This window comes from Triticum aestivum, chromosome 6B (assembly GCF_018294505.1).
Source record: "Triticum aestivum cultivar Chinese Spring chromosome 6B, IWGSC CS RefSeq v2.1, whole genome shotgun sequence".
Classification (NCBI taxonomy): domain Eukaryota; kingdom Viridiplantae; phylum Streptophyta; class Magnoliopsida; order Poales; family Poaceae; genus Triticum; species Triticum aestivum.
In genome coordinates this window covers 4,984,863-4,997,978 of record NC_057810.1, presented here as the reverse complement: position 1 = coordinate 4,997,978, position 13,116 = coordinate 4,984,863, and the positions used below count along the sequence as shown (strand labels likewise).

The 13,116-nt window shown below is 45.9% G+C and overlaps 2 protein-coding genes across 2 annotated transcripts; both read right to left on the bottom strand.

Annotated features, from left to right (window-relative positions):
- Positions 1-7,700: 7,700 nt before the first annotated feature.
- On the bottom strand, positions 7,701-9,771 carry LOC123133051 (protein disulfide isomerase-like 1-4). The gene is made up of 4 exons (XM_044552597.1): positions 9,220-9,771; positions 8,376-8,505; positions 8,049-8,235; positions 7,701-7,928 (listed from the first exon to the last, which is right to left on the bottom strand). The coding sequence occupies exons 1-4, from the start codon at positions 9,657-9,659 to the stop codon at positions 7,825-7,827; spliced, it is 861 nt and encodes a 286-aa protein (XP_044408532.1). The 5' UTR covers positions 9,660-9,771; the 3' UTR covers positions 7,701-7,824.
- Positions 9,772-11,364: 1,593 nt separating this feature from the next.
- Positions 11,365-12,825, bottom strand: LOC123135354 (vegetative cell wall protein gp1). The gene has a single exon (XM_044554389.1). It carries the CDS (start codon positions 12,788-12,790, stop codon positions 11,636-11,638), a length of 1,155 nt encoding a protein of 384 aa, XP_044410324.1. The 5' UTR covers positions 12,791-12,825; the 3' UTR covers positions 11,365-11,635.
- Between the last annotated feature and the right edge of the window lie 291 nt (positions 12,826-13,116).

Below are 13,116 nucleotides of genomic sequence, written 5' to 3'. Positions count from 1 at the left end.
AAGGTCACAAGAGCCTTAGAGGCTTGAGCACGAAGACTTCCCGGGCGTCATCGAGGTCAGGCCGACTCCGGTAGGTGAGCGATGACAGCGGCTCGTCCTGGTCGTGGTACTGATTGTTCGATGGTCTAGGGACGTCGATGTGATTTTTATTATGTTGGGGATGCTCTATACTTCTGGTGAACCTTTATAATAGATCTGAATCCTTTTCGCAAAAAGCAGCATTGCTATGACAAGGGAGGATGAGAGGCACTTCTAGAAGTTGATAAAATTTTCAGCAAACTTTGTTAAAGTTAGTGTAGTTTGACAATGGAAAAAGTTTAATTTTTCTTGGAATGGATGGAGTACTTGAAGCAAGACTTGCATGGGGAGAATAGACCAAATACTGCCTTATCTATAGAACACGTAGTTCTTTTTTGGGCGAGATAAGCCCAAAGTAGTTTGTGTAAATATTCTCCATAAATTCAAATTTTAAATGTAATATATACAGTTAATCAAGATTTTGCCACTTAATTCTTAACTTGTGGCAAATGCATGCCAAAATTAGAATCCTAGCCACTTTATGCCTCAAACTTCCATTTTGTGACACCCCCCCCCCCTCATGTTATAAATCTGCTCAATGCTTTATTCACTCTTAAGTTTAAATTTACGCTAAGATCTACCCTGTAAATAAGTTTCCACCTTTCTTATTGGCACAAATGTAAAGCTTGGGGTAAATCCTTTCCGCATAATCCCTGTCAAAAATGATAAAACTAAAGGTACAAAGTAGAAAGTTTAATATATATCATCACACAGTCATAGTACAACCAGTGCACACATACAATCATACTTTGTACAAGCCAAAAAATTAATAAGAACAATCAATAAATTTACATGGGCTTCATGCCATAATCTTTACTGATCTTGACATTATATAGCATGGCATGACTTGATGGTGGTGGGTTACAACATACCACTGATTTAATCCAACCGGCAACATAAGTAATGACTATATTATATCTGGCACGCTTTATGTATCCGAACATTCATGCCAACGGTTCCTCTTGGATGTTTGATTCCCCATTTCCTTTTTTTGCTTGTGTCCCAAGTGGTGGTTTTGGTTGTGCAACCGGGTCTGGCAGTGGACCTGGCAGTGGTTGTGGATTTGGGTTTGGCAATGGTTGTGGGTTTGGATCAGGTTGCGGTCCTAGTAATGGCTGATGGTCTGGGTTTGGCTGTGGGTCCGACAATGGCTTCGAGTTTGGGTCTGGTAATGGTTGTGGGTTTGGATCAGGCTGTGGTCTTGGTAATGGTTGAGGATTTGGGTTTGGCTGTGGGTTCGGCAATGATTTTGGGTTTGGGTCTGGTACTGGCTATGGGTTTCAATCAAGCTGCGATCCTGGTAATGGCTAAGGGTTTGGGTTTGGCTGTGGGTCTGGCAATGATTTCGGGTTTGGGTCTGGTAATGGTTGTGGAATGGTTGTGGATTTGGATCAGGCTGCGGTCCTGGTAATGGTTGAGGGTTTGGGTTGGCCGTGGGTTTTGGCCTGGCAATTGTTGTGGATTTGGGTCGGGATGTGGTCCTGGTAATGGTCGTGCGTTTGGATCAGGTTGTGGCCCTGGCAGTGGTTGTGGGTTAGGTTTAGGCTCGGGTAGTGGTTGTGGGTTTGGGTCAGGTTGTGGTCCCGGTAGTGGTTGTGGATCTAGTAATGGTTGAGGGTTTGCATTTGGCTGCTTTCTTGGTAGTGGTTCTGGATTTGGATTAACCTGTGGGTCATACTAAGGGTCTCTACTGATCAGGTTGTGCCTCCCTGCAGCAAGAGAAAACGCTGGAAGAAGCATAAGCAACAGCGGTGCTACGAGAAGGGAGGACAAGCAGGGGCGCTTCCTCATCGTCATGGCTAATCTTGTGTTGCTACGTACTTGAAAGTGCGTACGCCTCGATCGTCCTATTTATAAGCGAATTCAGCCAATCAATACTGGATAAGCATGTACGTGTTTTCTCCAACTCTGATTGGGCTTGTTAGCTTTGCCTTTTTGAAGACGCGGGACTGCACGCCTCTGCTTAGGGCATCTCCAACAGTTTGTATGTTAACTTGTTGGTAAAGTATGCCATGTCATCAACCAACACCTTAACATACAACATCTCCAATGGGTTGTATCTAGTTTGCCCAATAGGATGTGAGATAATAAATAAGGTGCTCTCTCATTCTACATTGGAGCTTGTGCAAGGGGTGTTGGTTCATGTACATACAAGCTTCCTCTCTTTCCTCATTTATTCCATGACACATCATCAGAAATTCTATGTGGCAAAGTCTACCAACAACTATCTTACAACCATTGAAGATGCCCTTAGTGCTCCAACCGGCAGCCAACCACAATAAAAAATCATTTGGAAAAGTGAGAGTAGTTTTCTTCCGGATAGATGTGGCATTTTTCAGTTGACCGTACGAGAGCAACATGCAAAAGCATACAGTCACCCAAGTTGTGAACAACCTGATCACTTTTAATAATTATGTTGAACCGACAATGGTTGTGAGTATGGAATCTGTAAATAGTGCGAAAAATACTATTTTTTAAAAAATAAGAAAAATCACGTATAAACATATGTTATTTACATATCTAAAAAGTTTAATTCGGTAATATGATGATTTGCAGGCTAAAGAAAATTCCAGCCCAAATGTAGCAAAAATAAGCCTATTTTTAAACTATGTATTTTTCCCTATGTGTAAAAAACTTTCTAAGGATTAGATTCCTCCGAAAAATTCCATTACGGATCCTTTGAATCAAAAGTTGTACTTCCTTGAGGATCATTGTGTTCTACTAGGGATGATTGTGACCGAGATTTATAATAATAATGTTAAAGAAAGGTGTATCTAGCATGGATATAATGTACCTTTAACCGTGCGGTTTCTAATCTTCTATATCTAAATAGCTAGCCCCCACTAGCCTATTTCTCCCAACATGCAAGTATGCCACCTCATCATTCAACATGCAAGAAGAAAGGTCCACCACAAAATGCAATCATGCATAATAAAAAGCCACTTTGACATGCAAACATGCATGAGAATTTACATTCTATTAGGATATTTACATTATACAATAATCAAACACCACAAATCATACTTATTTTTAGCTTTAGTTCTCATGTTATAACTCTAAAAATTCATGTTTCATACAACCAATTCTAACTGAATGTATTGCAAACATTCCCGCAACAACGTGCGGGGTATCATCTAGTAATTTTAATGTGGCATGCACGCAGTGCACAGTGCACTCATTTCCGATATGCCTCTAACTTTCACATATCATACACGAGATCAATGCTTGCAATGTTCTAGAATAAAGTATATACATACTTACACGAATCGCGATCAAATATATTTGTTGAAATTTTGTGGAAGTATATATTTTTCCTTTGTATAGACTTTATAAGAAAAATATATTCTTCAAGTATATTTTGTTGAAATTTTGTATTAACATACCATCCCTTTTCAAAAAAATCTAGTGCAAGTGAGTCCTATAATTTTTTTCTATGAATTGCTATTCTGTGACTCAAAACGGCGCATACAGGAAAATTTTCTAAGGATTAATTATATTCCTCCAAAATTCATTTAAAACCTCTATTGGACAGTGATGCACTTTAAGTACGCGGTTTCTAATCATTACGCCTAGTGCACAGTGCACTCATTTCGGTTGTAGCTGTAACTTTCACATTTCATACACCAATCACGATCAGTTGCTTGTTGGTGTACATCCAATGCTCTAGAATAAAACAAAACGTACTCCTATATACAAATGCATGCTTGTATCTAGTTGGGCAGTAGCATGACTTTACCTAACCTACCGATTGAATCATATGTATAGTTGAAAAAGAAAGGACATCCGTAGAGTACCAAGCTACCTACCGATTGAACCGTATGTAAGATGAAAAAGAAAAGACATCCATAGAGTACCAAGTTACCTACCGATTGAATCGTATGTATAGATGAAAAAGAAATGACATCCTTAGAGTACCAAGTTACGTACCGATTGAATCGTATGTATAGAAGAAAAAGAAAAGACATCCATAGAGTAACAAGTTACCTACCGATTGAATCGTATGTATAGATGAAAAAGAAAAGACATCCATAGAGTACCAACTTACCTACCAATTGAATTGTATGTATAGATGAAAAACAAAAGACATCCATAGAGTACGAAGTTGAAGACGATATGACCTCATAACTAGATTGGGTTGGGTGGGTGGAGTGCCACTTTAATCCTTGTCTGCAGCACGCGTGATGATATTTCTTCAGAGGCACTGAAGTGGGGAACAAGACTGATAGAACAAATAGCAAGTGAGAATTTTAGAGCTTCACAAGTTTTGAGGCCTGGCGTGCTGAGAACTTATCAAGGTGTTCTTCAGGTTGCAGCACTGCTGCCAAGGCATTTCTCCAGCTTTGCTTGGAAGATCTTTTGCTTTGCTTTGTTTCTCTGTTGGTTTGTAATGAAGTTCCCGTGTTTTGTGATGGTTGCAAGTTCCCTGTAGTTCTTATATATTTGGCTCAAGTGTGCTTGAAAATGTCCTAGTTATGTTTTAAAAAAATGTCGTAGTTTTTTGAGCAGCTGTCAACATATATAGTTACACGTAGACAAGCGCACACACACGTAGACACGCAGCTCATCTCTCGTCTCTCGCCTCTCGCGTCGCCCCCCTCGCGGGTGACATGGGGGGAGCCAACCTCCCCCGCCAGCGACCCTCCCTGCGCCCGTCCTCCCCTCCGCCGCCGCTGGTAGTCGGCGCCGGGCTAAGCCTATGCGTGCGACGCGATGGCGGAGGGCCTCTCCCCTCTCCCCCGGATCCATGGGTGGCGCGGGCGCCCAGATTCGCGGAGGTGCAGCCCCCACTTCAGCCCACAGCGGTGTGGCGTCCCAGCGGCGGCGCCTGTAGTGGTGCCGGTCAGAATCGGCCGGATGCACAGGGAGCGGCGGTGGCCGGGGCGGCGACCCCATGGCTGGGTGGCGGTGTGCCCGTTGGTCTGACCGGTTCCGACTCGTCCCGGATCTGGTGACTACCGGACGGCGCGACGGGTGCGGTGTTCCAGCGTGGCGGCGATCTAGACGCGGTGGTGCCGGCGGCTCTTCGCTGGTCTGCCGGAGATCCAGGAGTATCATCGTCTCCGACTCGATCTTCTCCAGTTCGTGCTAGATCCGGTCCAGGAGACTATCGTCATCTCCCGGTGCTGGCTGCATGGATCTGACGGTGGCGGCTGGATCCTTTTGGTCTAGTCTCCAATAGAGAAGGCGGCGATCCGTGCACAATAAGTTGGATGGAGTTCTTCGAACAGATTTGGGAGAAAACCTGCTGTTGGCTAGATGCCAAAGCTGGCGACCGCGTCGCTCTACAGTGTCGTTCCCTTCTTGAAGGCATCACCGTGGAAAAGTTCGAGACCACTATCTGCTACCTCTGGGGGAAACCTTAGATCGGCAGATCAGAAGACGGCGGCGCACTTCTGTCATTTCCCCCTTGGGGGCGTCATTCTTGGAGGTGTACATGGGCTCGAGGGACCAGTGGACGACGTCTTCGGCGGAGCGGTGCTTCAACATGCACATTGATGGTGACATATCTCGATGGCATGGCGCCCTGGAGATTAGGCGTCTGATGTGCGATGATGGACTCGCGCAGGAGGGTAACGCTGTCTGGCGTCGTGGAGGCGTCGACGTCAGCTAGACCGGGCAAGGTAGATGCATCAGTACAGCTCTGAAGATGGATTGGTGACAGATGGCGGCGGTGGCCTCTGAGTGTGCGCCGGACCGGTGGGTGCATCCTGAAATTTTGCAGTACACCATGACCATCTTTTCAATATACACCGAAACTTGTTTAGTATATGATGAACATTTTGTAATATACATCAACCATTTTTGAAAATTCATGTTATTTTTTAAAACTATAGTAAACATTTCTTTAAATAGGCGCTGAACATTTTGAAATACACGTTCTTTTTGTGCTTTCATGAAAAGACATAACCAAAAAACTGAAGCACGAATAAACCAAAAATTTTGCTACTGGACCGCCATCGCTACAGAAACAGGTTTGTACGTCTTACTGGGCCGGTCCACTCGGATCACCTGTGTGTAGCCTAAACTAAAGCGTCAAATGGGAGGTCTCGCTTCTAAGTCCATCAAGAATATTAACATTGACCTGCAAAAATAATAATATTAACATTGCTTTATTAAGAAAAAGGAATATTAACTGTGGTAGCAGGACCGACACCTTGATCTTATGTGTAAAATGACCATTCTTTGAAGGCTGCTCCATCATGTTATTTTTTGTGTGCAGGCGGCTCCCTTAACCGTAGCTCGGCCACTGCTTATGAGACATAGTTCTATAAGAGAACATTGACAGCGCGTGCATGCAATGACTTTGTATCTTCTGTCTTTTTTATACTATATACAAAAAAGTCCAGATATATACTATGTCATCACGAGGAGATTCCACTTAAAAAAAGAATAATCAAAAAGGCTGTTTTCCTCTCGTGGAAAGATTGATTCCAGTATGCGAGCATTCTCTTGGTACTCATTCCTTCATGCAGATGAGAAGCCGATCTTCTCTCGGTGCCTTGTCGACTGAATTTATACATGTACAAGGATGACGTGAAGGTTGAATTCACATCACCCATGCATTGTGATTGCCTTAGTCCTCTCCCAAGATATACCGCTTCATTCCTGCCTTTCGAAGCTTTTTCGGACCCCTTTCTTAGGTTGCACTACCCAGTCATTGTCGTATTGGCTAGACGGGTTCATCCAACATGAAAGAAAAGGAAGAAAATCATCTAGTAAGCATCAAGCATTGAATAAGTTGCAGTGCTGGTGAGCGTGCGACATCATTCAAGCATTCTACAGAGCTACATTGACCCGGCGGAATTATATTGCACCCAATCTCTTGAAGAAATATCTTATCAATTAAAAAGACGAATGTTGAAACATAAAAGTATTCATGTTTTTGGCACTGAACAGACAATCCATGGTCATAAAATCATAATATCCCCCACTTTTACTCATGAAAACCGTGCTTGTATCCCTCGTCATCAACTCATTACGTTGTAACTGTATTCCGATAATGATCTACTTTGGCACTGGTATTCAGTTACATGTACATGCACATTGCATTGCCCGTATTTTATGCCAGAAGAGAATTGGACGCGATTTATTTGCACCCAACGGGCCCTTGCCGCCGCTTGGCCGACGACAACTAGGAGAAACTGCTCAAGTGAGGTTGCTTCCATGGTGTTAACCGCCCTATTGATTCTGCCAGAGAGCCATGCCATTGAGTCAGAGTATTTGTGCGTGATCGAGGGCTCGGTTTCAAAGTACACCGACATATACCACACTTAGGAGCTAGCTAGTACTTCATGTATGGACCCCTACGTGTCGAGCGCAAGCAATTAACAGCAATTTTATTTGTGGTTTTCAACAAAACTTCTAACTAAAGATTAATCTATTCCTAACTCAATTTATTTGTTGTATGTTCGGTCTATTAGGGAAATATTTTACAACCTAATCACATTCTTACAATGTATATAACTATTAACGAGGTTCATTTACAATGCATGGCCGGTTGCTTAGTTCTATTTTCTGACTCGCCCCAGTGTGCAATTCCTTGAACCGCCACTGTGTGCACCTCAATGGAGTACCCTACCCTGCTCTACCAACTTCATTGCCGCTGCTTTGGGTTCGTTGCATTGCATCCATATAAACAAGCATTTCCATTCGGTTCAACTCAATTCGTCAATTCCATCGATACATATAAATATAAAAAATGACCCATGGCATACAACGGGACTTGCTTCCTTCTTGATCGGATTATCAAATATCGGAGGGGCGGCTTCCTGTGTGATGGTGGTATGTGATCACTGGGATTTTGTTGGCCGAAACAAACTCAGCAATCGGAGACGCTCTGAACTCGCCATCTGCAAGACACACATTACATTATTAATTATCCAATTTTAAGTCAAACCCCAACTCAGTACATAGAAATGGAAAAAGCAAAGGGGTTGCTGCTGAAAGGTAAAGCAAGTTAGAGAAGATACCATATACGGTCAACTTGACCTCCTCCTGTTTCTTGAGCATGACTAGTGAGGGGCGCTTTGCTTTCGGGTCAACGTGGAACAGCTTGGCTACATCAGGACTGGTAGTCTGGTAGAAGTTGATAGCCCGGTACAAGCTGCTGTTATCTTCCAGCGTTGAGGCAGCAGCAAGCTCATCACTGTGAGCACCCTATATATATCATTTGTTGATTGAGTAATCAATGATTTAAACTCGATTGACTGTATTATATATATGTTTGTTGATAAGAGTAATCAGTTTTGGTTAACACATGGTTGCTGTTGGTAGACTTTACAGGGATTGGAACATACCGAGAGGGAGTCGAGGAAGGCGAGCACAGCCACGCTGTGGCCGGTGATGATCTTCTCGGCTTCGTAGATGGTGCTGACGTTCTGCACCTCAGGGACCAGCCTCTGGGATACCCAAACGACCATGGCGTCCCTGCAGCAATGGAAAAATCACAACAATGAAGCTACAGCAGCAGACAGCGAGTGGAATGAAGAAGTATTTTCTCTCCTACTCACTTAGAGCATCACTACCCGATCCCTTAAAATTCTATAGAGAAGTAGTAAAATTTTAGTTTTACTCTTCTAAACCACACCTAGCCGAAGTCCTAAATCGGTTAGAGTAGTAAAAAAATTACTCCACCGAAATTTTGTCCCACGGCGCCTAAATATACTTATCCCCCGCCCGGCCAAGTAAAATCCCCCCATCCCACCCGTTTCTTCCTCCGCCTGGCGCGATACTTTCCGCTGCTGGATCCCCACACGCCACCATGACCGCCCATGACCGTTGCCACGGCCAGAATGGGTTCTCAAGACCCTTCCACGACCCCACCGGCGCATCGCCGCCGCCCGCACCGATTAGGCATAGAAAATCCCGTCCGGTCTACCACACCGGCTGCCCCTGCTGGTACCAAAGTCAGCGGGGTGGCCACTGCCTGTCCAGCATCGGTCGGCTACCCTTCGTCTACTCCTGGCGGTGCCAAACATGCTAGGAAGCTGACGGTGGCAGCGACGGCCCTTGCCGAAGCGGCGGCGATGCATAAGAAGAAACAAAAAACCTTCGGCTCCTCGCGTCCTTTATTTTACTCCACTAACTTTACTCAGTGGTTTACTCCTCTATTTTTGAAGGATCGGCTAGAGATGCTCTTACTTGGTCCTCTCGCCGTAGTAGGGGTAGTGCTTGGGCATGCCATCCACGAAGAAGAGGACGGTGGGGTATCCCTCGACGCCGTGAGCGCGCGCGAGCTGACGTTCCTGGGTGGCGTCGACCTTGGCGAGTGCGACATCGAGCCCCTTGTCGGCCAGGTGCGACGCGGTCGCGGCATACTCGGGCGCGAGTTTGCGGGACCAGTAACACCAGGGTGCATAGAAGTCGACCACGACATGGCGGCGGACGGCGAAGATGGAGGAGAAGTTGGCGGCGGTGAGGACGACCACGTGGGCCTCGATGTCGTTGACCACCTTGGGCAGGATGAGGTCTGGGTGGGAGACAGAGGCGGAGGAGGGGTGGGAGAGGAGGATGAAGATGGGGCTGGCGAGGAGGAGGAGGAGGATGAGAGATCGGGGCGTGGGCATCGGCATCACCGCCATGGCCGTCCGGCGAGGAGTGGGATAGAGTGCGTACGTGTTGGGAAGTGGAGTGGATGCAATAGAGAGATCAGCGGAGACTTTGAATCGAGTTCTACGGACATCGGCATCACCGCCGGCCGGCCTCGGCTGCACAAGTGATTGAGACATGCAGAACTCGATTGTATTGAGCGCTCGGTGCGGACGCGTGAGGACAAATGAGAAATGACTCCATATGCTACTGGGCCCAAGTAATACCAAGCGATGAATGAAAACTATGTTATCCTCCTCTCAATGACTCAATCAACTTTGGAACTTTTTTTTCCTCACCTACGCATAGCTTTGATCTAATATGACTTTGCTAGTTGTCGGCGTGTTTATGTGTGAGTTGATATTGGCTGTGTACATCCTAACTTGCAGAGACCGGGTGTGTGCTCATTGTGTTTTGTATCCTTTGATGCGTCATCATGATTCATGAGTCAATAAAATCCACCCTTTGTCGAAAAAATGACTCAATCAACAAAAAGTAATCTAGGTTATCCTAATTGCTCAAGGTAAAAAGCTAAGGCTATCCTCGAAAGGAAAAAAAAAAGGAAGTTATCCTCCTCGAAAGAAAAAGAAAACTATGTTATATATATATCCTCCTCTCAATCAACAAAAATCACCTCTGATCAAGCAAGCTGACTTTGACTGTGGCATGGGTGACATGTCAAGTTCCCTCCGAACGATACACGAGAACCGTCTCGGCCATTGCCAAACAATCGGCCACAAACGTCAACAACTTGGCAGCTCGGGTTTTGCTGATGAACTTCACTCGAGAAAATTGCAAGCCTCCAACCGACCTAGCTAGTCGAGTGCAACCTCTGGAGAGCACCGTCCACTGAAACCACTTTCATGGAGTCATCGTTGTCGCAGCCCCCCTCCCCTCCGTACGCAGCTCCACCTTCTTTGTTGAAACAAGCATAGGCGTACCCATTGGCGCACCCAACTGTCAACTTCAGAAGGGCCAGGCACGACCTAGCTCCACTCGCCACCATCGTCGTCGCCACCGAGTCCCAACACCGACCACTCGCATCGTCGGCTGGGCACCATCCAACCGTGATAATATGCTCATCCAACCCAGGAAAAGTGCGGAGGGGAATAAATCTTCAAGACGGCGCCCTAAGTGGGGAGCGATGCAGAAACGACAATGTTGCCCGACCCCACAACAGGGGCCTTAAGCTTTCACTCAAAGACATCCCGAGGGTGGGCAAGATCGAAGAGCTGCACGACGATCCTCCAAGAAGGAATAAGGACACCAGCAACCGCCACGTCATCGTTGATGGCATAATCAAGGCAAGCCTTTGCCCCGTAGCAACAAGCGTGCAAACCCCCACTAGACCAAATACTGCCTTACCTATAGAGAAAACAATTCTTTTTTGGGCAAGATAAGCCCAAAGTAATCTGTGCGAATATTCTCCGTAAACTAAAAAATCTAAGTGTAATATATGTAGCTAATAACCATTTGACCCAAACTAGAAGCCTAGCCACTTTATACCTCAAACTTTCATTTTATGAAATGTTTCCCTTCACGTTACAAATTTGCGCCATGATTTGTTCACTCTTAAGTTTAAACTTGCGCTAGGATTTACCCTGTAAATAAGTTTCCACCTTTCTTACTAGCACAAACTTGAAGCTTGTGGTAAATCCTTTCCACACAATTCATGTAAAAAAATGATAAAACTAAAGGTACAAAGTAGAAATTTTAATATATATCATCACACAAATCATAGTACAACCAGCACACACATACAAAGCTAGAAAAGTAAGTCAGGACAATCACAAGATTTACATGGGCATCATACCCTAATCTTGATTGATCTTGACATTATATAGCATGGAATGACTTGATGGTGGTGGGTACAACACGCCACTTATTTCATCCAGCTGGCATTATAAGTCATGAGTGTACTATATCTGGCGCGGTCGTAGTACACGAACATCTCATCCTAGCGGCTCCTCTAGGATGTTTGCTCCACATTTTCCTTTTCTGCTTGTGTCCCAAGTGGTGGTTTTGGCTGTGCATTCGGGTCCGGCTGTGGGCCTGGCAGTGGTTGTGGGTTTGGGTTTGGTAATGGTTGTGGGTTTGGATCAGGCTGCGGTCCTGGTAATGGCCGAGGGTTTGGGTTTGGCTGTGGGTCTGGCAATGGTTTCGGGTTTGGATCAGGCTGCGGTCCTGGTAATGGTTGAGGGTTTGAGTTTGGTAATGGTTGTGGGTTTGGATCAGGCTGCGGTCCTGGTAATGGCCGAGGGTTTGGGTTTGGCTGTGGGTCTGGCAATGGTTTCGGGTTTGGATCAGGCTGCGGTCCTGGTAATGGTTGAGGGTTTGAGTTTGGCTGTGGGTTCGGCAATGGTTTCGGGTTTGGGTCTGGTAATGGTTGTGGGTTTGGATCAGGCTGCGGTCCTGGTAATGGGTGAGGATTTGGGTTTGGCTGTGGGTTCGGCAATGGTTTTGGGTTTGGGTCTGGTAATGGTTGTGGGTTTGGATCAGGCTGCGGTCCTGGTAATGGCTGAGGGTTTGGGTTTGGTTGTTGGTTCGGCAATGGTTTCGGGTTTGGGTCTGGTAATGGTTGTGGATTGGGATCGGGCTGTGATCCTGCTAATGGATGAGGGTATTCATTTGACCGTGGGTCTGGTCGTGGCTGCCGGTTCAGGCTTGACTGTGGGCCGATGAACGGTTGTGGGATTCGACCTGACAATGGTTGTGGATTTGGGTCAGGATGCGGTCCTGGTAATGGTTGAGCGTTTGGATCAGGTCGTGGCTCTGGCAGTGGTTGTGGATTTGGGTCAGGATGCGGTCCTGGTAATGGTTGAGCGTTTGGATCAGGTTGTGGCTCTGGCAGTGGTTTTGGGTCAGGTTTAGGCTCGGGTAGTGGTTGCGGGTTTGGGTCCGGTCGTGGTCCGGGCAGTGGTTGTGGGTTTGGTAATGGTTGAGGGTTTGGATCTGGTTGTTTTCCTGGTAGTGGTTCTGGATTTGGGTTCGCGTATGGGTCGTATCGGGGGTCTCTAGTGATCAGGTTGTGCCTCCCTGCAGCAAGAGCAAACAATGGAAGAAGCATAAGCAGCAGCGCTGCTACGAGAAGGGAGGACAAGGAGGGGCGCTTCCTCATCGTCATGGCTAAGCTTGTGTTGCTACATACTTGCAAGTGCATGCGCCTTGATCTTCCTATTTATAAGCGAATTCAACCAATCAAAACTAGACAAGCATGTACGCTATTTATTCCAACTCTGACTAGGCTTGTTAGCTTTGCCTTTTGGAGACGCGGGACTGCACGCCTCCGCTTAGTGCTCCAACTGGCAGCCAACCATATGAAAAAGTAGTTTAGAAAAGTTGGAGTAGTTTTCGTCCAGATAGATGTGGCACTTTTCAGTTGATCGTAGGAGAGCAGCATGCAGAAGCATACAATCGCCCAAGTTGTGAACAACCTTATCACTTTCAGTA

Coding starts and splice junctions, on each gene's coding strand:
- LOC123133051 (XM_044552597.1), bottom strand. CDS start 9,659: ATGGCGGTGATGCCGATGCCCACGCCCCGATCTCTCATCCTCCTCCTC. Junction 8,236..8,375: donor CCTTCCTCGACTCCCTCTCG/GTATGTTCCAAT, acceptor TGATATATATAG/GGTGCTCACAGTGATGAGCT. Junction 7,929..8,048: donor GGTCAAGTTGACCGTATATG/GTATCTTCTCTA, acceptor TGTGTCTTGCAG/ATGGCGAGTTCAGAGCGTCT.
- LOC123135354 (XM_044554389.1), bottom strand. CDS start 12,790: ATGACGATGAGGAAGCGCCCCTCCTTGTCCTCCCTTCTCGTAGCAGCG.